Source organism: Argopecten irradians, chromosome 1, assembly GCF_041381155.1.
Source record: "Argopecten irradians isolate NY chromosome 1, Ai_NY, whole genome shotgun sequence".
In the NCBI taxonomy this organism is placed as follows: Eukaryota; Metazoa; Mollusca; class Bivalvia; order Pectinida; family Pectinidae; genus Argopecten; species Argopecten irradians.
Window position 1 is genome coordinate 72255780 of NC_091134.1, and position 22936 is coordinate 72278715.

The following is a 22936-nucleotide window of genomic DNA, read 5'->3' on the forward strand; positions in this document are numbered from 1 at the left end:
AAGAATCGTTTCCGGAGCACAACTCTAAAACCAGCAGAGATATTTCCATGAAACTTCATAGACACATTGTTCCTATGGTCTAGTAGTGCCTTTTGCTATTTTTAGGTTTTCACTTTTTGTGCTTTTTTTCTGTAACCATAGAAACATTGCTGAAAATATAATATTTTTGTAGCAGGTTCATTTCCGGAGCATAACTCTAAAACCAGCTGAGATATTTCAACGAAACTTCATAGACACATTCTTTTTATGGTCTAGTAGTACCTTTTGCTATTTTTAGGTTTTCATTTTTTGCACTTTTTCCGTTACCATGGAAACATTGCTGAAAATATCATGGTAAATGGTAAATGTTACTTTGCAAAACTCCACCCATCTTTGTGTATATAGTCTAATATATATGTCAAGGCTATATACCTGATTCAACAATTGCAGTCCCGCTCTACTTGAATTATACTCCATCTTTTTTTAGCTCAACTTCCTTTTTCCTGTTTTTTTTTTTTTTCATACACATAAGTCTTCACAATCAAACTTACTTCAGCTTTGATATCTCCAATGGCGGCATCCTCGATATTCCAGGGGTTCCGATCACTTACGATCTCTACACCCCTGGACTATCTCATAGTAAAACTGGAGGCAACTGGAAAGAACAGGTAATTTAGTCCTTTGATGTACATCAAAAGAACCGTATAACGGTACACTGTGGTTGACTATGTGACTCTGATGTTAGGCGTCGCTCTCTCTGTAGTCTTCAAAGGAAATCTTTGCTGGCCTGTGATTGGTCAAATGTTTTCAGCTGAGCTGCCTTCAATTTCACTATGAGATAGTCCAGGGGTGTAGAGATCGTAAGTGATCGGAACCCCTGGAGTATCGAGGATGCATTGGCGGGGGATCTGAATGACTATGTCCTTGTTTTAGAATTAATTGAAACAATGCAGATATCAATATAGTATTGCATTAATGTATTGATTCATAGTCTATTGTGAAAGAAAAACCTCCAAAAACTCAACTCAATTTCACTTAAAATCTGCATTGACTCGCTTACTAATCTGCATTACTCACATGCAAATTTGCATTACTCACTTAGAAACCTGCATCAACTCACTTACAAATTTGCATTACTTATTTAGAAACCTGCATCAACTCACTTACAAATCTGCATTACTCACTTACAAATTTGCATAGACTCACTTAAAGATGCTCCACCGCTGACAAATGATATTTTTTCACTGTAAAAACAGCAGCAGACGATTTAGTATTTTTCTTCAGTTACAAAAGTTACTTACTTTACACCATTACCACCGTTGAAAAGTTTGAGCTCCTAATTTTACTTCAAGTTAAAAATATGAAAAATAATTAATTGCATCCCGAAAAAAATCAATACCACTATATCCTATATGAAATGAACTACTGAACGCGCATGTACCAAAGGCAAGATAAATTATTTTATATTATTTTTTGTGTTAATTGGACTATTATATACACGATTAAACACTAATTATTGTTCAAATGATGAATATCATTTTTGGTCTGTCGGCGGTGGAGCATCTTTAAAATCTGCATTACTCACTTACAAATTTGCGTAACTTACTTAGAAACCTGCATGAACTCACTTACAAATCTGCATTACTCACTTACAAATCTGCATTACTCACTTACAAATCTGAATTGCTCACTTACAAATCTGCATTGACTCACTTACAAATCTGCATTGACTCACTTACAAGTCTGCATTATTCACTTACAAATCTGCATTAACTCACTTACAAATCTGCATTGACTCACTTACAAATCTGCATTAACTCACTTACAAATCTGCTACTCACTTAAATCTGCATTCATTACAAATCTGCATTACTCACTTACAAATCTGCATTACTCACTTACAAGTCTGCATTATTCACTTACAAATCTGCATTAACTCACTTACAAATCTGCATTGACTCACTTACAAGTCTGCATTACTCACTTACAAATCTGCATTACTCACTTACAAATCTGCATTGACTCACTTACAAATCTGCATTACTCACTTACAATCTGCATTGACTCACTTACAAATCTGCATTCATACAATCTGCATTACTCACTTACAATCTGCATTGACTCACTCAATCTGCAATTGATACTCACTTACAAGTCTGCATTATTCACTTACAAATCTGCATTATCACTCACTTACAAATCTGCATTGACTCACTTACAAGTCTGCATTGACTCACTTACAAGTCTGCATTAACTCACTTACAAATCTGCATTGACTCACTTACAAGTCTGCATTGATCACTTACAAGTCTGCATTATCACATCTGCATTCAATACATAAATCTGCATTACTCACTTACAAGTCTGCATTATTCACTTACAAATCTGCATTACTCACTTACAAATCTGCATTGACTCACTTACAATCTGCATTGACTCACTTACAAGTCTGCATTGACTCACTTACAAGTCTGCATATTAAACAAATCTGCATTACTCACTTACAAGTCTGCATTAACTTACAATCTATCTGCATTAACATCACTACAAATCTGCATTACTCACTTACAATCTGCATTATCATTACTCTGCATATACATCTGCATACACTTAAATCTGCATTACTCACTTACAAGTCTGCATTATTCACTTACAAATCTGCATTAACTCACTTACAAATCTGCATTGACTCACTTACAAATCTGCATTGACTCACTTACAAGTCTGCATTGACTCACTTACAAGTCTGCATTACTCACTTACAAAACTTACAAAAAAAACAGAAGGACATGCTTAAAGTGTCTATGAAAAAGAATATTTGTCTGTATTAACCCAAAAAGATATTGAGAATAATGCTTAAAATTTGACTCAGATAACTCACTCAGGTACTAATCAGGCATAAATTTCCATGATTTACTTACAATAAAACAAATTGAGTTGTGGCGCATTACTATCTTATCCAATTATTCAGTTTGGCCAATGACTGTGCCACTTTTAAATTTTCATGCAAAAACGTCCTGTATTTCTGTATGACATCATAATACTTTCGGTATATGGAGAGAAAAAAAGATCTAACCAATAGAAATGAGTGTAACATATGAAATTAAATTATTAATTGATAAACCTGCTAACTTAAGCATTTATAGACTCAGTTATAATGTATTCAATACAGCATTCACTAGATTAGTTATAATGTATTCAATACAGCATTCACTAGATTAGTTATAATGTATTCAATACAGCATTCACTAGATTAGTTATAATGTATACAATACAGCATTCACTAGATTAGTTATAATGTATTCAATACAGCATTCACTAGATTAGTTATAATGTATACAATACAGCATAGCATTCACTAGATTAGTTATAATGTATTCAATACAGCATTCACTAGATTAGTTATAATGTATACAATACAGCATTCACTAGATTAGTTATAATGTATTCAATACAGCATTCACTAGATTAGTTATAATGTATTCAATACAGCATTCACTAGATTAGTTATAATGTATTCAATACAGCATTCACTAGATTAGTTATAATGTATCAATACAGCATTCACTAGATTAGTTATAATGTATTCAATACAGCATTCACTAGATTAGTTATAATGTATCAATACAGCATTCACTAGATTAGTTATAATGTATACAATACAGCATTCACTAGATTAGTTATAATGTATTCAATACAGCATTCACTAGATTAGTTATAATGTATTCAATACAGCCATTCACTAGATTAGTTATAATGTATCAATACAGCATTCACTAGATTAGTTATAATGTATCAATACGTATTCACTAGATTAGTTAAGTACAATACAGCATTCACTAGATTAGTTATAATGTATTCAATAAAGCATTTATAGACTTAGTTATAATGTATTCAATACAGCATTCACTAGATTAGTTATAATGTATTCAATACAGCATTCACTAGATTAGTTATAATGTATACAATACAGCATTCACTAGATTAGTTATAATGTATTCAATACAGCATTCACTAGATTAGTTATAATGTATTCAATACAGCATTCACTAGATTAGTTATAATGTATACAATACAGCATTCACTAGATTAGTTATAATGTATACAATATACAGCATTCACTAGATTAGTTATAATGTATTCAATACAGCATTCACTAGATTAGTTATAATGTATACAATACAGCATTCACTAGATTAGTTATAATGTATACAATACAGCATTCACTAGATTAGTTATAATGTATACAATACAGCATTCACTAGATTAGTTATAATGTATTCAATACAGCATTCACTAGATTAGTTATAATGTATTCAATACAGCATTCACTAGATTAGTTATAATGTATACAATACAGCATTCACTAGATTAGTTATAATGTATTCAATACAGCATTCACTAGATTAGTTATAATGTATTCAATACAGCATTCACTAGATTAGTTATAATGTATTCAATACAGCATTCACTAGATTAGTTATAATGTATACAATACAGCATTCACTAGATTAGTTATAATGTATTCAATACAGCATTCACTAGATTAGTTATAATGTATTCAATACAGCTAGCATTCACTAGATTAGTTATAATGTATACAATACAGCATTCACTAGATTAGTTATAATGTATTCAATACAGCATTCACTAGATTAGTTATAATGTATTCAATACAGCATTCACTAGATTAGTTATAATGTATTCAATACAGCATTCACTAGATTAGTTATAATGTATTCAATACAGCATTCACTAGATTAGTTATAATGTATACAATACAGCATTCACTAGATCAGTTATAACGTATACAATACAGCATTCACTAGATTAATAAAGCATAAAGAAACGTAATAATCTTGAATTTACCTTTATGTTAAATAGATTGCTATTTAATGATAATAAAAACTTAATATGTTACCGAAATTTTGTCTACATTTCACACCTTCATATAAAACAAAATCTGATCAGGCTATTAAATTTGAAAATGCTGATTTTCCAGACATCCTTTCTATGAAATCATATTTGAAAGTTGGAAAGTCTCAGCATATAGCAGACAAAGTTGAGAGTGATTATTAGCGTATGATGTATAGTGTCCGTAAAATTCCAGAGTAAGTGCTAAGGTGTGTGGAAGAAAGCTAGACTTTCTCCATCCAATTTATTCTCTGATAAAAAAAAATGTGGATGTGAACCTTTATTGAAATGTATAGAGGCGAAGAAAATCCATTTGAATGTCAGCCAAAATGTTTGAGATTAATTTGACAACATTGAGCACAAGAGACAGGGCCGTTACACAGAATGAACTTGTGTGATCTTAAATTTTCATTATGGCCGTCAGAATCTACTTTTCTCATCGTTGAAAATATTGGAGTAATTGTGTGCTCGTCTATAACATTAACATGTCAAACCTCGCGATGTGTGATACACATGCTTATTTTCCAATAACGGTCCCAGAGGATTAGAAAGAGGTGGACTATATCAATACATTAAAGAAAGTCGAGGCCGTTACACTCAATATTTAGGAGGATGGATAATTACACCTGATTTGATTCAGATAGCCAAGTGTGCTCATATAGTTCAAACTTTACCTCTACAAATGGATTTATTGACTTGGATGTACAGATATATTGTACAGATAAAAGTAATAACCTAATTAAATCTGCATATGGTACTTCAAATCCAGGATTTAACATTGATAGATTTAATCAATATCCTTATCAATAATCTATAATTCTCAATACAATCAAAAATCAGTTTTAACCTACCTGGTAGGTAAATGTCATCAACATCCTTACTGCCGTTCTATTATTGTGTCATAGTACTAGTGTATCGACTCACTGTAGTAGATTACATCGCTACATGTTACAGGTGAAGTGTCTATGTAACCCGCATTATGATTAGCTGACAGTGTGTATTAAAAAAAAAAAAAACGCGATAAAAACCACCCCAATTTAAAATGGCCCCTATTTGTGCAATCGGGACGTTGTAAAAACGTGGAAACAATTACAAATGTTCAAATAAACAAACTTCTGAAAAACAAATATTTGTAAAATAGAAGTATTATGCTGTAAAAAAAATCCAAAAAACTGCTGATATAGAATTTGCTATGTAAAAATTTTTCATGATCAGGGGTGTTTTTTTCATAGTACTCCTTTTGAATACACATCATAGCACATGTGACAGAAGAAAGCATAGCCGGATTATGTGGAGAAGTTAACTTCAAATAGATTAGAAATGATTTACTTCTTTGACGAAGCAATAATGATTTTGGAAATCCTCTGTTTGTGCATGGAGATGTAATTGTGATGGATAATCTTCCAACTACCATACTATCCACAGTGCAATGTTGCCGAGTACGTATTTCATGCCATAAAATTCAGCTTCCCAAAAATCTGTCGTATTTATCCGAGTTCACAGAAATAGCTATCATTGATGGCCTGTGTGACATTCCTGATTTGGAACTTAGCCGCTATTATGTACTGTTATTTATATATTAACATAAAACAGAGAAATCTCTAACATAAAACAGAGAAATCTCTAACATAAAACAGAGAAATCTCTAACATAAAACAGAGAAATCTCTAACATAAAACAGAGAAATCTCTGGTAAAAAGAACTAAATGTATTTCGTATATCACTAAAAGAAGTGTTATGTTCACCATAAATAAACAGGTTTATTGTGCACACTCGTTTTCTCTTCTATTTTTAGATCAACTCAGCCAATCACAATGCTTGTTACTTAGACACTTCACCTGTAACATGTAGCGATGTAATCTACTACAGTGAGTCGATACACTAGTACTGTAACACAATCATACAATCTTATGATTGAACGGCAGTAAAGTATGGAAATCAAGGAGTAATGAAAACTTAATTTAGCTCATGTAAAGACAGAAAATAAATTAGAAAGTTAATTATACAGTTCAATTTTTAATAGTGAAGCACATACAGTTGTGGAGATAATTTTGTTCAATCAGCAGTTTTGAGGTCTGCTGCATATTTCGATAAATTGTCATAAAAAAATAGTTGTAAGATGAAAGTAGACAAATGATTTATTATAAATATGGGTGATTCCGATTCTGACGTACTTTTTGATTCCAGGGAAATTACAGTTGGATATGTGACAGGGGAGACAACTTTTATACATGTACTGACTTACTTAGGGCCTGATGCTGAAAAACAATACAAATGCATTTGAAATTTGTAATCTTAGACTTTATAGTAAAATTACACCGATATGAAAATGTTGTTACAAAAATAAACATCGAACAGAAAAAATGGAACGATAAAATTAAAAAAAAAATATAAGTAAATTGACTTTTATGAACTTAACAATGTTTGCATGCTTAATAACACAAGTGTGATATCATGAAATTATCTAGTTAACACTTTTCTTAGAGTCTTAATACAAATGGAATTCTTTTACTTAAAAACACAAGTGTGATATCATGAAATTATCTAGTTAACACTTTTCTTAGAGTCTTAATACAAATGGAATTCTTTTACTTAAAAACACAAGTGTGATATCATGAAATTATCTAGTTAACACTTTTCTTAGAGTCTTAATACAAATGTAATTCTTTTATACTTAATAACAAAAAACACAAAAATGGATTGAAGTGAAATGACAATGCTGTTTTACTGGTAGTCTTAGACTTTACACAGGATCAATTTATGTTTTATATAAATTATACATGATGTGAGCATCTCTGGAGATTTATGTGTTGATATTTCAGGTAATGCATGATACTCATTTATCAGACGAACTCGGAGTCGATACAGCAGAGGATGCTGACGAAGAAGATGTGGATGACCATGAAACAGATGAAATCCCTTCAGTAGTTCAGGAAGTGAAAAAAGACATTTCGGCAGTCCCCCTGCTGCTGGAGCTGGGGGAGGGGCGGACAGATAGCTCTAAGTCAGTGTGTAGTGACATTCTTCCGTGGGATGTGAATTCAGTCGAACAATGTGAACTGTTACACATACATCAGTTGAACGAGTGGGATTTTCCTATATTTGAATTATCAGATAAATTCCATGATACAATTCTTAGTAGGGTAAGTATATGTCAATGTGGTCTTGGTAACAGCCAACTACAGGGCTATCCAATGTTCATGCATACACAAAGTTGATATTATACATAAATCCTTGGTTTTCATTAAAGATGAATCATGAATATTTATTGTAATTCATGATAAATGTATGACTAGCCTTCAGTTAATTTATAGCTTGAAATTACAGGTGAGTTAAAATATGCATTAAGATCAGCTGCGCCTGAAATTTATTTTTTATTTAATTTTACAGATGATATATAAACTATTTATGGAGGTGGGTCTGTTTGAGACATTCCGAATACCAGTAGCACCCTTCTTACACTTCTTTCACGAGTTGGAGATCGGCTACCGAGAAAAACCATGTAAGTTGCAACAAAAAGCATTTAGGGTAAGTTAAAGCATTTTGAGACAAAGCAGATCAATGATTTTTAAAAACTAATTGGATGTTTGTTCCATAGAATAACTGATAAGACTTGGATGATAGTCCTAAATTATCTCCTTTCAGCATGCCATTATGGGATGGTGACTTGCAATATGACAATGTTCACTTTTTCCTTTAATTGGAATTCTTCATATTTTACACCTGACCATGATTAAGAATATCAAAGAATTTTACTTCTTAAATGAATAGAAATGCATGTATTATTAGCTCAGGAAGAGAACTTAAAGCCTTGTGATATGTGGTGCACCATCTGATGGCTGTTAACTTTGTATTACAATGTAACCATTACTACAGAGATATATATTTGTATTGTAGGTCATAACTGTAAACTTTGTATTACATTGTAACCATTACTACCCAGATATATCATTGTATTATAGATCATAAGTGTAAACTTGTATTACATTGTAACCATTACTACCCAGATATATCATTGTATTGTAGATCATAAGTGTAAACTTTGTATTACAATGTAACCATTACTACAGAGATATATCATTGTATTGTAGGTCATAACTGTAAAGTTTGTATTACAATGTAACCATTACTACAGAGATATATCATTGTATTGTAGGTCATAAACGTATACTTTGTATTACATTGTAACCATTACTACAGAGATATATCATTGTATTGTAGGTCATAAGTGTAGACTTTGTATTACATTGTAACCATTACTACAGAGATATATCATTGTATTGTAGGTCATAACTGTAAACTTTGTATTACAATGTAACCATTACTACAGATATAAATCATTGTATTGTAGATTATAAGTGTAGACTTTGTATTACATTGTAACCATTACTACCGAGATATATCATTGTATTGTAGATCATAACTGTAAACTTTGTATTACAATGTAACCATTACTACAGAGATATATCATTGTATTGTAGGTCATAACTGTAAAGTTTGTATTACAATGTAACCATTACTACAGAGATATATCATTGTATTGTAGGTCATAACTGTAAACTTTGTATTACAATGTAACCATTACTACAGAGATATATCATTGTATTGTAGGTCATAACTGTAAACTTTGTATTACATTGTAACCATTACTACGGATATATCTCTGTATTATAGATCATAAGTGTAAACTTTATATTACAATGTAACCATTACTACAGAGATATATCATTGTATTGTAGATCATAACTGTAAACTTTGTATTACAATGTAACCATTACTACCGAGATATATCATTGTATTGTAGGTCATAACCGTATACTTTGTATTACATTGTAACCATTACTACAGAGATATATCATTGTATTGTAGGTCATAAGTGTAGACTTTGTATTACATTGTAACCATTACTACCGGAGATATATCATTGTATTGTAGGTCATAACTGTAAAGTTTGTATTACAATGTAACCATTACTACCGAGATATATCATTGTATTGTAGGTCATAACTGTAAACTTTGTAGTACAATGTAACCATTACTACAGAGATATATCATTGTATTGTAGATCATAACCGTATACATGCATCAGACGTACTACATGGTGTGTACTACCTATCTACACAGCCCATACCGGGATTCACACAACTCCATACCACTGATATGTTTTCACGCAACGGCTCCTCCAGTGAGTCGGGTATGTATTTATAACACTTCCAAAGGCTTAGTTCTAAGTTGAGTTTTCAATCTGCAACGTTTATAAGTTTAGTTTTCAATCTGCAAATTTTTTAAGTTAAGTTTTCAATCTGCAACGTTTGTAAGTTGAGTTTTCAATCTGCAAGTTCTAGTTGTTAAAGATTCTAGAGAATTTCAGTGAACTAGGTCACCTTGATTGTATATGTAGTAATATACACAATATTTCATGGCCTTGTAAAGTTATAGACAATAGCATTATAATGTTAATGACTGAAGAATTTATACTTGGTGTTCACAGAATCCGATTGTATAGAGAAAATGACACACCGAGCGGGAAGCTTTATGGCAGAGGATAGCTATGGAATTATGGGAGGAAACTTTCCTGCTTTAGAACTAATGGCTTTATACACAGCTGCTGCCATGCATGATTATAACCATCCAGGTCGGACAAATGCTTTCCTTGTGGCTACACATGCGAAACAGGCAAGTGATTGACAACCATAGCAAGGAAGATTACTCTTACTTTAGAGAACTTAGTTGTTTAGAAACAGGTTATGTTTTGATTGTAAAGAAGTTTTTGAAGACGTCATAATTGTTTGAATAATATCTCCATAAGAATAAATTTTTAAGATTTAAGAAGTTAAAAGTATTAAAATCTCAGTGAATTTATTTGTGTGGTTCATTATATTGACAGTAAAATAAGTCACATTTTTTTCTCTATATTAGTTGTCATTAGGTCACCTGAGACGAAGTCTCAAGTGACCTATTCTAATCGCCTTTTGTCAGTCGTTGTGCGTCGTGGGTCGTATGGCGATAAACAATTTACTTTTTCGACTTCTTCTCCAAAACTACTGAACCAAATTTGTTGAAATTTTGCAGAAACCTTCCATAGCCAAAGGTCAACCAAAATTGTGAATTATATGGTCCCAGCCCCCCCAGGGGCCAAAAGGGGTCAAATAGGCTAAAATTTCAAAAATCTTCTTCTGAAATTCCAGATATGGTAGAATCGAATACTCTTCATAGATTGAAAGGTCTTGAGGTCCTTTACAAAAATTGTGAATTTTATGACCCTGGGGTCTCATGTTCCCCCCCTAGGGAGGGGGATCAAGTTTGCTATAGTTTATATAGGGAAAAGACATTTTTGAGCATTATTTGGTCATTTGTATTAGGAAATAAGTCAAATGTTGTCAGAATTATCAGTATGAGAAGGCCATTGAATCCTAGTAACAATTTTTCCACGACTGACCCATAGGAGCCTGAGAGGTGGGGCCAAAAGGGGTCAAATAGGCTAAAACTTCAAAAATCTTCTTCTGAAATTCCAGAAATGGTAGAATCAAATATTCTTCATAGATTAAAAGGTCTTGAGATCCTTTACAAAAATTGTGAATTTTATGACCCTGGGGTCTCACGTTCCCCCCTAGGGAGGGGGGTCAAGTTTGCTATAGTTTATATAGGGAAAAGACATTTTTGAGCATTATTTGGTCATTTGTATTAGGAAATAAGTCAAATGTTGTCAGAATTATCAGTATGAGAAGACCATTGATTCTTATTAACAATTTTTCCATGAATGACACCCAGGGGCCTGAGGGATGGGGCCAAAAGTGGTCAAATAGACTAAAACTTCAAAAATCTTCTTCTGAAATTCCAGAAATGGTAGAATCAAATACTCTTCATAGATTAAAAGGACTTGAGGTCCTTTACAAAAAATTGTGAATTATATGACCCTTGGGTCTCACGTTTCCCCCTGGGGAGGGAGTCAAGTTTACTATAGTTTATATAGGGAAAAGACATTTTTGAGCATTATTTGGTCATTTGTTATAGGAAATAAGTCAAATGTTGTCAGAATTATCAGTATGAGAAGGCCATTGAATCCTATTAACAATTTTTCCACGACTGACCATAGGAGCCTGAGAGGTGGGGCCAAAAGGGGTCAAATATGCTAAAACTTCAAAAATCTTCTGAAATTCCAGAAATGGCAGAATCAAATACTCTTCATAGATTGAAAAGTCTTGAGGTCCTTTACAAAAATTGTGAATTATATGACCCTGGGGTCTCACGTTCCCCCCTGGGGAGGGGGGTCAAGTTTACTAAAGTTTACATAGGGAAAACACATTTTTGAGCATTATTTGGTCATGTGTATTAGGAAATGAGTCAAACTTTGTTAGAATTATTAGCCTGAGATAGTATTTTAACATCATATCCATATTGGTCCTGGCCGACCCCCAGGGGCCAGAGGGTGGGGCCAAAATTGGTCAAAATTGCTAAAATTTCAAAAGTCTCCTTCTGAATTTACAAAGTTGATGGAACCAAATACTTTTCATAGATTGGAATGTCTTTTTAAGGCCCTTTACAAAAATTGTGAATTTCATGGCCCTAGCATCTCAGACTTTCCCCTGATTAGGGGTCAAATCTATTTTCAATAGGTCAAACTTGGTTAGAATTATTACCATGTGATAGCATTTTAGCATCATATCCATATTGGTCCTGGCCAACCTCCAGGGGTAGATAAGCGGGGCCAAAAGGGGTCAAAATGACTGAAATAAGAAAATAAAATCTTCTGAATTCACAGATTTGATGGAACCAGATACTCTTCATAGATTGAAAAGTCAGTTATAAAATCACTGACTGGTTTCAAGGTCCTGATTGGACAATATATAGTGTTTTTGTGTCTTTGTTTCATTCTGTATCCGAACTCAGGTGACCGCTAAGGCCCATGGGCCTCTCGTTTTATCATAGTCTGCCAGTTTTGTCTTGAATTCTTTGTAAATCTTCAATGTTAATTAGACAATATTTGAATTAAAAGAAAACTTTTGTTGGTACGATTCTGATGTAGAAGAGACTTTGATTTAAATATTGAATGATGACCATTAATTATCTGACTATTGCAGGCCATTCTGTACAATGACCGGTCAGTATTAGAGAACTACCACGCAGCAGCGGCATGGCAGCTACTGTTATCCAATCCTCACCACAATTATTTGTCTGGACTTGACCAAGCCGAATTCAAAAGGTTCCGTTTCCTTGTCATCGAGCTGATCCTTGCCACAGATCTTAAGCGCCACTTTGAAATCCTTGCAGAATTCAACGCAAAAGTAAGTAGTGTTTGATGATTCACAGATAACAGTGAATGTTTTCAGTGATATTCTGGTGATGGACATTGTTCAACACTATAATACTATAGTATATACTGTTGTGTGTGTTACTCTTACAGGTAAACAATCTTACATTCCTGTCATATCTTACAAACTCTTACAAATGCTTTCGATTGACTTAGAATATAAGAGATGAAGTTTCATTTCTTCTGCAGTCATTGAATACATATATAAATTGAGTGCTTCTTTAGTAAGACTACTGCTGTACATGTAGTTCTAGTAATTCATAGCATATATAGAGTGATCTGCCGTTGGAGTAGGTGTTGATTGTGACATCTTTATTTCATGAACAAAACTCCCATTGTTTTCTATGAAAAATATGACATGTTTGTAAACATGTGAAATCACATTCAATGTCTACCCACAAGGGTAGATAACTCTGTAATATATAAATACAGAATAGTAGAAAGGAAATACCCTGTAATATGTAAATATAGAATAGTAGAAAAGAAATACCCTGTAATATATAAATACAGAATAGTAGAAAGGAAATACCCTGTAATATGTAAATATAGAATAGTAGAAAGGAAATACCCTGTAATATGTAAATACAGAATAGTAGAAAGGAAATACCCTGTAATATGTAAATACAGAATAGTAGAAAGGAAATACCATTTAACATATAAATACAGAATAGTAGAAAGGAAATACCCTGTAATATGTAAATATAGAATAGTAGAAAGGAAATACCCTGTAATATGTAAATACAGAATAGTAGAAAGGAAATACCATTTAACATATAAATACAGAATAGTAGAAAGGAAATACCCTGTAATATATAAATACAGAATAGTAGAAAGAAAATACCATTTAACATATAAATACAGAATAGTAGAAAGGAAATATCCAGCAGTGTTTCTTACCCTTTAAGATATAAATACAGAATAGTAGAAAGGAAATACCCAGCAGTGTTTCTGCTGACAGTTATTAGTGCAGAGAACTCATCGTCTCTGTGGGGAAAAAATGAAATGAAATAAAAAGTCGTAGCTAAATCAATTGAAGGTATAGTTGAAATGTAATATAAACAAGGGGGGAAATAAACTATCATTTATTGGCATGGCATTATTTTGAAATTAAATTCAGTTATAGAAGATTTGTCTCCCTTTCCCAAAATGATGTCAGTGCTATTTTCAGTTACATATATCTGGGTGCGGTGGACAGTATCATGTAAGTGTACCACTCTTTACTAACACCATGGTGGCGCTGGGATTTTTTTTATAACAACTTAACCATGCCATTGGCCGTGGGCAGCTCTAGGATAAAACCTTTATAGGCCTGTTATAGGGTCCAGGTCGCACCTTTTGATAGTGAGGGCTGCACTAACAATGATGAAATTTTGGTTGTGATGGATAACTAGTCTGGTTTTTGTGAAGTTACTCTGTTTATGATGCATTGTACAAAGAATAGGAATAGAATAACGGGTGATTTTGCGTAAAACTATTAAGCGGGTACAACTCGCTCTACTTCAATGGACGACCTTTGCTCTGCTATCTGCTATGTTATCCAATATATATCAATTATGGTCCTTTGTTGAGGTACATATGGTGTTATATCGCCCGCATAGAATAAATAATGACCGAGGGTGTAGCCTGAAGTTATTATTTTAAATTCTACATGGGCGATATAACACCATATGGACAGAAACAAAGGTACTTAATTTTTATATTAGATATGTTGTTTCTTCAACAAATGTCAAAAATAATTTCTAATGTGTATATTAATTACAAGAAAAGCATTTCAAAGAATGCCACCCTGAAGAATGCAGCATTTGGGCAATAAAGTTCGCAAAGGAATATTGAATCGATGATTGTAAAAAAATGGAAACACTGAGTCAATATGCTATATAAATTAAAGTCACATGACCATGTGTTAGCCAATGAAAATAGTTGAAAATTATGCTCCGATTTTCCATCATTCTCATTGGCTAATACATTGTCACATGGAGGACAATATTTAGCATATCGACTCAATGTTTCCATTTTTAGAAACACTGTTTCAATATTCCCTTTGTGACATCACACCCCAGGCGATATTCCTATCGTGACGTCACTCCCAATACGATATTGCAATTGTGACTATACCCTGACGAGTTCTTCGAGAAGATGTAGTCGAGCATTCTCCGTGCATATCTATATTAATTAACAAGAAGCAAACATTTTGAAATAAGGATCATATCTAAGATAAAAATTAAGGACCTTTGATTCGGTCCATATGGTGTGATAACGCCCTGTAAAAATATAAAATAATGACCTCGGGCTATGCCCTTGGTCATTATTTAATTCTATTATTGATATATATTTACCAGCTTCTGTAATACTTGTAACATTTTCAGATTGCACTCTATGGATGCTGCATTGTATACATTGTTGATTTGTTGATAAAGGCCACATTTGGATGTCCATATAGCTGTATATGTGTTTCATTCCTAAATCATATAATTACATCATCACAAAATAACTTTTAAATTGAAAGATGTAATAATGCTGCTTGATTTTATTTTTATTCTTATTAATCTTTTTTTTCTTCTAATTCTAAGTTTTCTTTTCTTTCTTTCAAAACTTCATATCTTAATTTTGTGAAATGATCAAATTTTTAAAATGATAAAACATAAAAACATCTAATGGAGACATTTTGTGTTTTAGCTAATCAAAGAATAATCAATTATTGTTTCTTTTTCACCATCTTAAAAGTTCACTTGAGGAATGTTGTCAATTTAATCCTTTACAGCCTTTTTATGTGTAACCTATCCATCATTTTGTTGATTCATTCCAATTCGAAAGATGTAAAAACACAGACTTTGTAATGGTATCCTTAATGTCATTGATTGTTAGCTCACCTGGTCCAAAGGACCGAGGTGAGCTTATGGGATACCGCAGCGTCCGGCGTCCGTCGTCCGTCAACAATTGACTTCTTCTCCATAACCGCTGGTCGGATTTCAACAAAATTTGACTGGTAGCATCCTTATGGGCTACTAACTGAAAATTGTACAAATGATGGGGCTGACCCCCCGGGGGCCTGAGGGGCGGGGCCAAAAGTGGTCAATTTGGCTATTTCCATATAAACGACTTCTTCTCTGAAACCAAGCATGGGATAGCACCCATAATGCAATGGTAGCATCCTTATAGGGTGGGGATTCAAAATTGTACAAATGATGGGGCTGACCCCCCGGGGGCCTGAGGGGCGGGGTCAAATGGGGTCAATTTGGCTATTTCCATATAAACGACTTCTTCTCTGAAACTAAGCATGAGATAGCACTCATAATGCAATTGTAGTATTGTTATAGGGTGGGGATTCAAAATTGTACAAATGATGGGGCTGACCCCCGGGGGGCCTGAGGGGCGGGGTCAAAAGGGGTCAATTTGGCTATTTCCATATAAACGACTTCTTCTCTGAAACCAAGCATGGGATAGCACCCATAATGCAATGGTAGCATCCTTATAGGGTGGGGATTCAAAATTGTACAAATAATGGGGCTGACCCCCCCGGGGCCTGAGGGGCGGGGTCAAAAGGGGCCAATTTGGCTATTTCCATATAAACGACTTCTTCTCTGAAACTAAGCATGGTATAGCACCCATAATGCAATGGTAGCATCCTTGTAGGCTGGGGATTCCAAATTGAGCAAATGATAGGGCTGACCCCCGGGGGCCTGAGGGGCGGGGTCAAAAATTTCCATATAAATGACTTTTTCTCTGCAACTTAACATGGGATTGCGCTCATAATGCAATGGTTACATCCTTATAGGGTTTGGATTCAAAATTTTGCAAATGATGGGGCTGACCCCCCGGGGGCCTGAAGGGTGGGGTCAAAAGGGGTCAATTTAGCTATTTCCATATAAACGACTTCTCTGCAACTAAGAATGGAAGAGCACTTATAATGCAATGGTAGCATCCTTATAGGGTTGGGATTTGAAATTGTACAAATGATAGGGCTGACCCCCGGGGCCTTAAACTGTAATAGATGCGAGGTCAAAAAGGTCAATTAGGCTACTATTTTCATATAAATTTCTTTGTCTCTGAACCTATGTATTGGATATCATATTTGTATGGTATCAATAGCATCATTGTATGGTTGTGATTCAAAATTCAACTTTGGGAGTCAATTTTGCTTATTTTTCTAATTGTCAGAGTCTTGTGATAATTACTAACAAAAAACCAGGTGAGCGATACAGGCCCTCTGGGCCTCTTGTTTTGTCTATCAAATTTGCCACACAGCCCAGCAAACACACAGGGCATTTTCAGTTTTTAGCTCACCTGGTCCAAAGGACCGAGGTGAACTTATGGGATACCGCAGCGTCCGGCGGCGTCCGGCGTCCGGCGTCCGTCAACAATCGACTTCTTCTCCATAACCGCTGGTCGGATTTCAACAAAATTTGACTGGTAGCATCCTTATGGGCTACTAACTGAAAATTGTACAAATGATGGGGCTGACCCCCCGGGGGCCTGAGGGGCGGGGCCAAAAGGGGTCAATTTGGCTATTTCCATATAAACGACTTCTTCTCTGAAACCAAGCATGGGATAGCACCCATAATGCAATGGTAGCATCCTTATAGGGTGGGGATTCAAAATTGTACAAATGATGGGGCTGACCCCCCGGGGGCCTGAGGAGCGGGGTCAAATGGGGTCAATTTGGCTATTTCCATATAAACGACTTCTTCTCTGAAACTAAGCATGAGATAGCACTCATAATGCAATTGTAGTATCGTTATAGGGTGGGGATTCAAAATTGTACAAATGATGGGGCTGACCCCCGCGGGGCCTGAGGGGCGGGGTCAAAAGGGGTCAATTTGGCTATTTCCATATAAACGACTTCTTCTCTGAAACCAAGCATGGGATAGCACCCATAATGCAATGGTAGCATCCTTATAGGGTGGGGATTCAAAATTGTACAAATGATGGGGCTGACCCCCCGGGGGCCTGAGGAGCGGGGTCAAAAGGGGTCAATTTGGCTATTTCCATATAAACGACTTCTTCTCTGCAACTAAGCATGGTATAGCACCCATAATGCAATGGTAGCATCCTTATAGGCTGGGGATTCCAAATTGAGCAAATGATAGGGCTGACCCCCGGGGACCTGAGGGGCGGGGTCAAAAGTGGTCAATTTCCATATAAATGACTTTTTCTCTGCAACTTAACATGGGATTGCGCTCATAATGCAATGGTTACATCCTTATAGGGTTTGGATTCAAAATTTTGCAAATGATGGGGCTGACTCCCCGTGGGCCTCAGAAGGGTGGGGTCAAAAGGGGTCAATGTAGCTATTTCCATATAAACAACTTCTTCTCTGCAACTAAGAATGGAAGAGCACTTATAATGCAATGGTAGCATCCTTATAGGGTTGGGATTTGAAATTGTACAAATGATAGGGCTTACCCCCTGGCCTTAAACGGCAATATATGCAAGGTCAAAAAGGTCAATTAGGCTACTATTTTCATATAAATTACTTTGTCTCCGAACCTATGTATTGGATAGCATATTTGTATGGTATCAATAGCATCATTGTATGGTTGTGATTCAAAATTAAACTTTGGGAGTCAATTTTGCTTATTTTTCTAATTGTCAGAGTCTTGTGATAATTACTAACAAAAAAACAGGTGAGCGATACAGGCCTTCTGGGCCTCTTGTTCATGATTTAGTTTTAAAACATTAATGCGTATTGGACAGTGATTTTATAGGTATGTTAATCAGAAAGTGAATTATTTCTTGTGAACAGGTGAACGATGAAGAATCCTCCACAGGAATCGACTGGTCAGTAGAAACAGAACGTTTATTGGTCATGCAGATGGTCATCAAGCTGGCTGACATTAATGGGCCGGCTAAAACCAAACATCTACATCGACAGTGGACATACAGGATAGCCGAGGAGTTCTATGAACAGGTGATTACAGGATTTCTCCTAGTGTGGTTCTAGTTCAGGTCTTAGATATAATAAAACTACAAGTATCAATGTAAAATTAGCAGTCTCTATACTCACTAAAAACATCAGCCATATCATAGCTACACGCAAGCGTTTACTTGTCGGCTTTTTCTGATGTATAGGGAGATGAGGAGTTAGGCCTGGGAATGCCGATTTCTCCGTACATGGACAGGAAGATGCCACAACTAGCGAAGCTTCAGCAGACCTTCATCAACCACCTGGTGGCACCTTTATGTAACGCCATGGTTACTGGTGGCCTTCTACCCGGCACCTGGGTCGAGGATCCAGACAGTGACGCAGAGGGTGAGTAGGGAAGATAACTTATGCATGGTTGGTGATTATAGTATCACTTTAACATCCTCCTCCACAGAGCGGTTTCCACAACATTCCCTGATCACATCAAATCAACATGGATGGTGACCTTCCTCATGCTTTGTATTGCTGTCCAGATGTCAAGGTCAAGGTCATTGGTGTAATTATAGAAAAATTTGTTTCTGTGCACTGCTATATGCCCCATTACCTTGTTTTTACCAATCAATCTCAAATTTCATACACATCTTTTTTATTGGAAGTGCTTGCTCAGGATTTCTTTTCAGTTCCTAAGAATTGATTAATAATTAAGATAATTTTGAGACAATACCTTAAGTTGATTCCTGTGGAATTTTTTTCATAATTAGTATAAAATCAAATTTTAAGATGGTGATGGCTATTAAAGATATTGTGTATTAAAGTGTTTGTTGTTATTTCTTTAACCTGTTATTGTTTAATTAGCTTCAGGACAGTCAGACACAGAAAAAACGGACAACACATGTAAAGACACAGAGGATGAAAATGAGACGGACCCAGATACAGGTAACTTATTATCATTTGTATCCTTGTAATGCATTTGTTATTGTGATTAATAAATAAGCTAGGGGTCCCATATGGTCTTGTGTAGATCTTGTAATATGGGATTAATCCTAGTCCCATTGATGACAGGTTCCTCTGTGACATAGTATGTTGATTTACCTACCTGTATGTGTTGAAGGATCACCTGTACTATATGTTGATTTACCTACCTGTATATGTTGAAGGATCACCTGTACTATATGTTGATTTACCTTTCTGTATATGTTGAAGGATCACCTGTACTATATGTTGATTTACCTACCTGTATGTGTTGAAGGATCACCTGTACTATATGTTGATTTACCTACCTGTATGTGTTGAAGGATCACCTGTACTATATGTTGATTTACCTACCTGTATGTGTTGAAGGATCACCTGTACTATATGTTGATTTACCTACCTGTATGTGTTGAAAGATCACCTGTACTATATGTTGATTTACCTACCATACCTGTATGTGTTGAAGGATCACCTGTACTATATGTTGATTTACCTACCTGTATGTGTTGAAGGATCACCTGTACTATATGTTGATTTACCTACCTGTATGTGTTGAAGGATCACCTGTTCTATATGTTGATTTACCTGTATATGTTGAAGGATCACCTGTACTATATGTTGATTTACCTACCGTACCTGTATGTGTTGAAGGATCACCTGTACTATATGTTGATTTACCTACCTGTATGTGTTGAAGGATCACCTGTACTATATCTTGATTTACCTACCTGTATGTGTTGAAGGATCACCTGTACTATATGTTGATTTACCTTTCTGTATATGTTGAAGGATCACCTGTACTATATGTTGATTTACCTACCTGTATGTGTTGAAGGATCACCTGTACTATATGTTGATTTACCTACCTGTATGTGTTGAAGGATCACCTGTACTATATGTTGATTTACCTACCTGTATATGTTGAAGGATCACCTGTACTATATGTTGATTTACCTTTCTGTATATGTTGAAGGATCACCTGTACTATATGTTGATTTACCTACCTGTATGTGTTGAAGGATCACCTGTACTATATGTTGATTTACCTACCTGTATGTGTTGAAGGATCACCTGTACTATATGTTGATTTACCTACCTGTATGTGTTGAAGGATCACCTGTACTATATGTTGATTTACCTACCTGTATGTGTTGAAGGATCACCTGTACTATATGTTGATTTACCTACCTGTATATGTTGAAGGATCACCTGTACTATATGTTGATTTACCTACCTGTATGTGTTGAAGGATCACCTGTACTATATGTTGATTTACCTACCTGTATGTGTTGAAGGATCACCTGTTCTATATGTTGATTTACCTGTATATGTTGAAGGATCACCTGTACTATATGTTGATTTACCTACCTGTATATGTTGAAGGATCACCTGTACTATATGTTGATTTACCTACTTGTATGTGTTGAAGGATCACCTGTACTATATGTTGATTTACCTTTCTGTATATGTTGAAGGATCACCTGTACTATATGTTGATTTACCTACCTGTATGTGTTGAAGGATCACCTGTACTATATGTTGATTTACCTACCTGTATGTGTTGAAGGATCACCTGTACTATATGTTGATTTACCTACCTGTATGTGTTGAAGGATCACCTGTACTATATGTTGATTTACCTACCTGTATGTGTTGAAGGATCACCTGTACTATATGTTGATTTACCTACCTGTATATGTTGAAAGATCACCTGTACTATATGTTGATTTACCTACCTGTATGTGTTGAAGGATCACCTGTACTATATGTTGATTTACCTACCTGTATGTGTTGAAGGATCACCTGTACTATATGTTGATTTACCTACCTGTATGTGTTGAAGGATCACCTGTTCTATATGTTGATTTACCTGTATATGTTGAAGGATCACCTGTACTATATGTTGATTTACCTACCTGTATATGTTGAAGGATCACCTGTACTATATGTTGATTTACCTACTTGTATGTGTTGAAGGATCACCTGTACTATATGTTGATTTACCTACCTGTATATGTTGAAGGATCACCTGTACTATATGTTGATTTACCTACCTGTATGTGTTGAAGGATCACCTGTACTATATGTTGATTTACCTTTCTGTATATGTTGAAGGATCACCTGTACTATATGTTGATTTACCTACCTGTATGTGTTGAAGGATCACCTGTTCTATACGTTGATTTACCTGTATATGTTGAAGGATCACCTGTACTATATGTTGATTTACCTACCTGTATATGTTGAAGGATCACCTGTTCTATATGTTGATTTACCTGTATATGTTGAAGGATCACCTGTACTATATGTTGATTTACCTACCTGTATATGTTGAAGGATCACCTGTACTATATGTTGATTTACCTACCTGTATGTGTTGAAGGATCACCTGTACTATATGTTGATTTACCTTTCTGTATATGTTGAAGGATCACCTGTACTATATGTTGATTTACCTTTCTGTATATGTTGAAGGATCACCTGTACTATATGTTGATTTACCTACCTGTATGTGTTGAAGGATCACCTGTTCTATACGTTGATTTACCTGTATATGTTGAAGGATCACCTGTACTGCTCAAGTTTGATAAGAAACCACGGAAGGTAAACTGTCTGCTAACAAAGAACATGAAGGAAAACTATGAGTACTGGCTAGGGATAATGAAACAAGAGGAACAACAAAAGGCTGAATCCACTGAGACAGGACAGGTATGTTTAACAGGATAAGGGAATGGGGATGGAAAAAGAATGAGGGAGAGGGAAGGACAACTACAAATACTCGACAGAACAGGTATGTTTAACAGGATAAGGGAATGGGGATTGAAAAAGAATAGGAATGAGGGAGAGGGAAGGACAACTACAAATACTTACAATAAAATAATTAGATTCCTTCATAT

The 22936-nt window shown here is 34.8% G+C and overlaps 1 protein-coding gene across 3 annotated transcripts in view; it reads left to right on the top strand.

Annotated features, from left to right (window-relative positions):
* Nucleotides 1-22936, top strand: part of LOC138307488 (cGMP-inhibited 3',5'-cyclic phosphodiesterase 3A-like) — a 116145-nt gene that overhangs the window by 86251 nt on the left and 6958 nt on the right. For 2 of the 3 annotated variants that reach the window (XM_069248266.1, XM_069248282.1), the window contains exons 4-13: nt 7716-8036; nt 8284-8395; nt 9959-10087; nt 10385-10569; nt 12975-13178; nt 14373-14405; nt 18948-19112; nt 19274-19454; nt 19923-20003; nt 22603-22748. In XM_069248266.1, coding sequence (XP_069104367.1) covers nt 7716-8036; nt 8284-8395; nt 9959-10087; nt 10385-10569; nt 12975-13178; nt 14373-14405; nt 18948-19112; nt 19274-19454; nt 19923-20003; nt 22603-22748 — 1557 coding nt within the window. The remainder of the gene's footprint in view (nt 1-7715; nt 8037-8283; nt 8396-9958; nt 10088-10384; nt 10570-12974; nt 13179-14372; nt 14406-18947; nt 19113-19273; nt 19455-19922; nt 20004-22602; nt 22749-22936) is intronic. The other variant, XM_069248274.1, reaches the window with a different exon arrangement.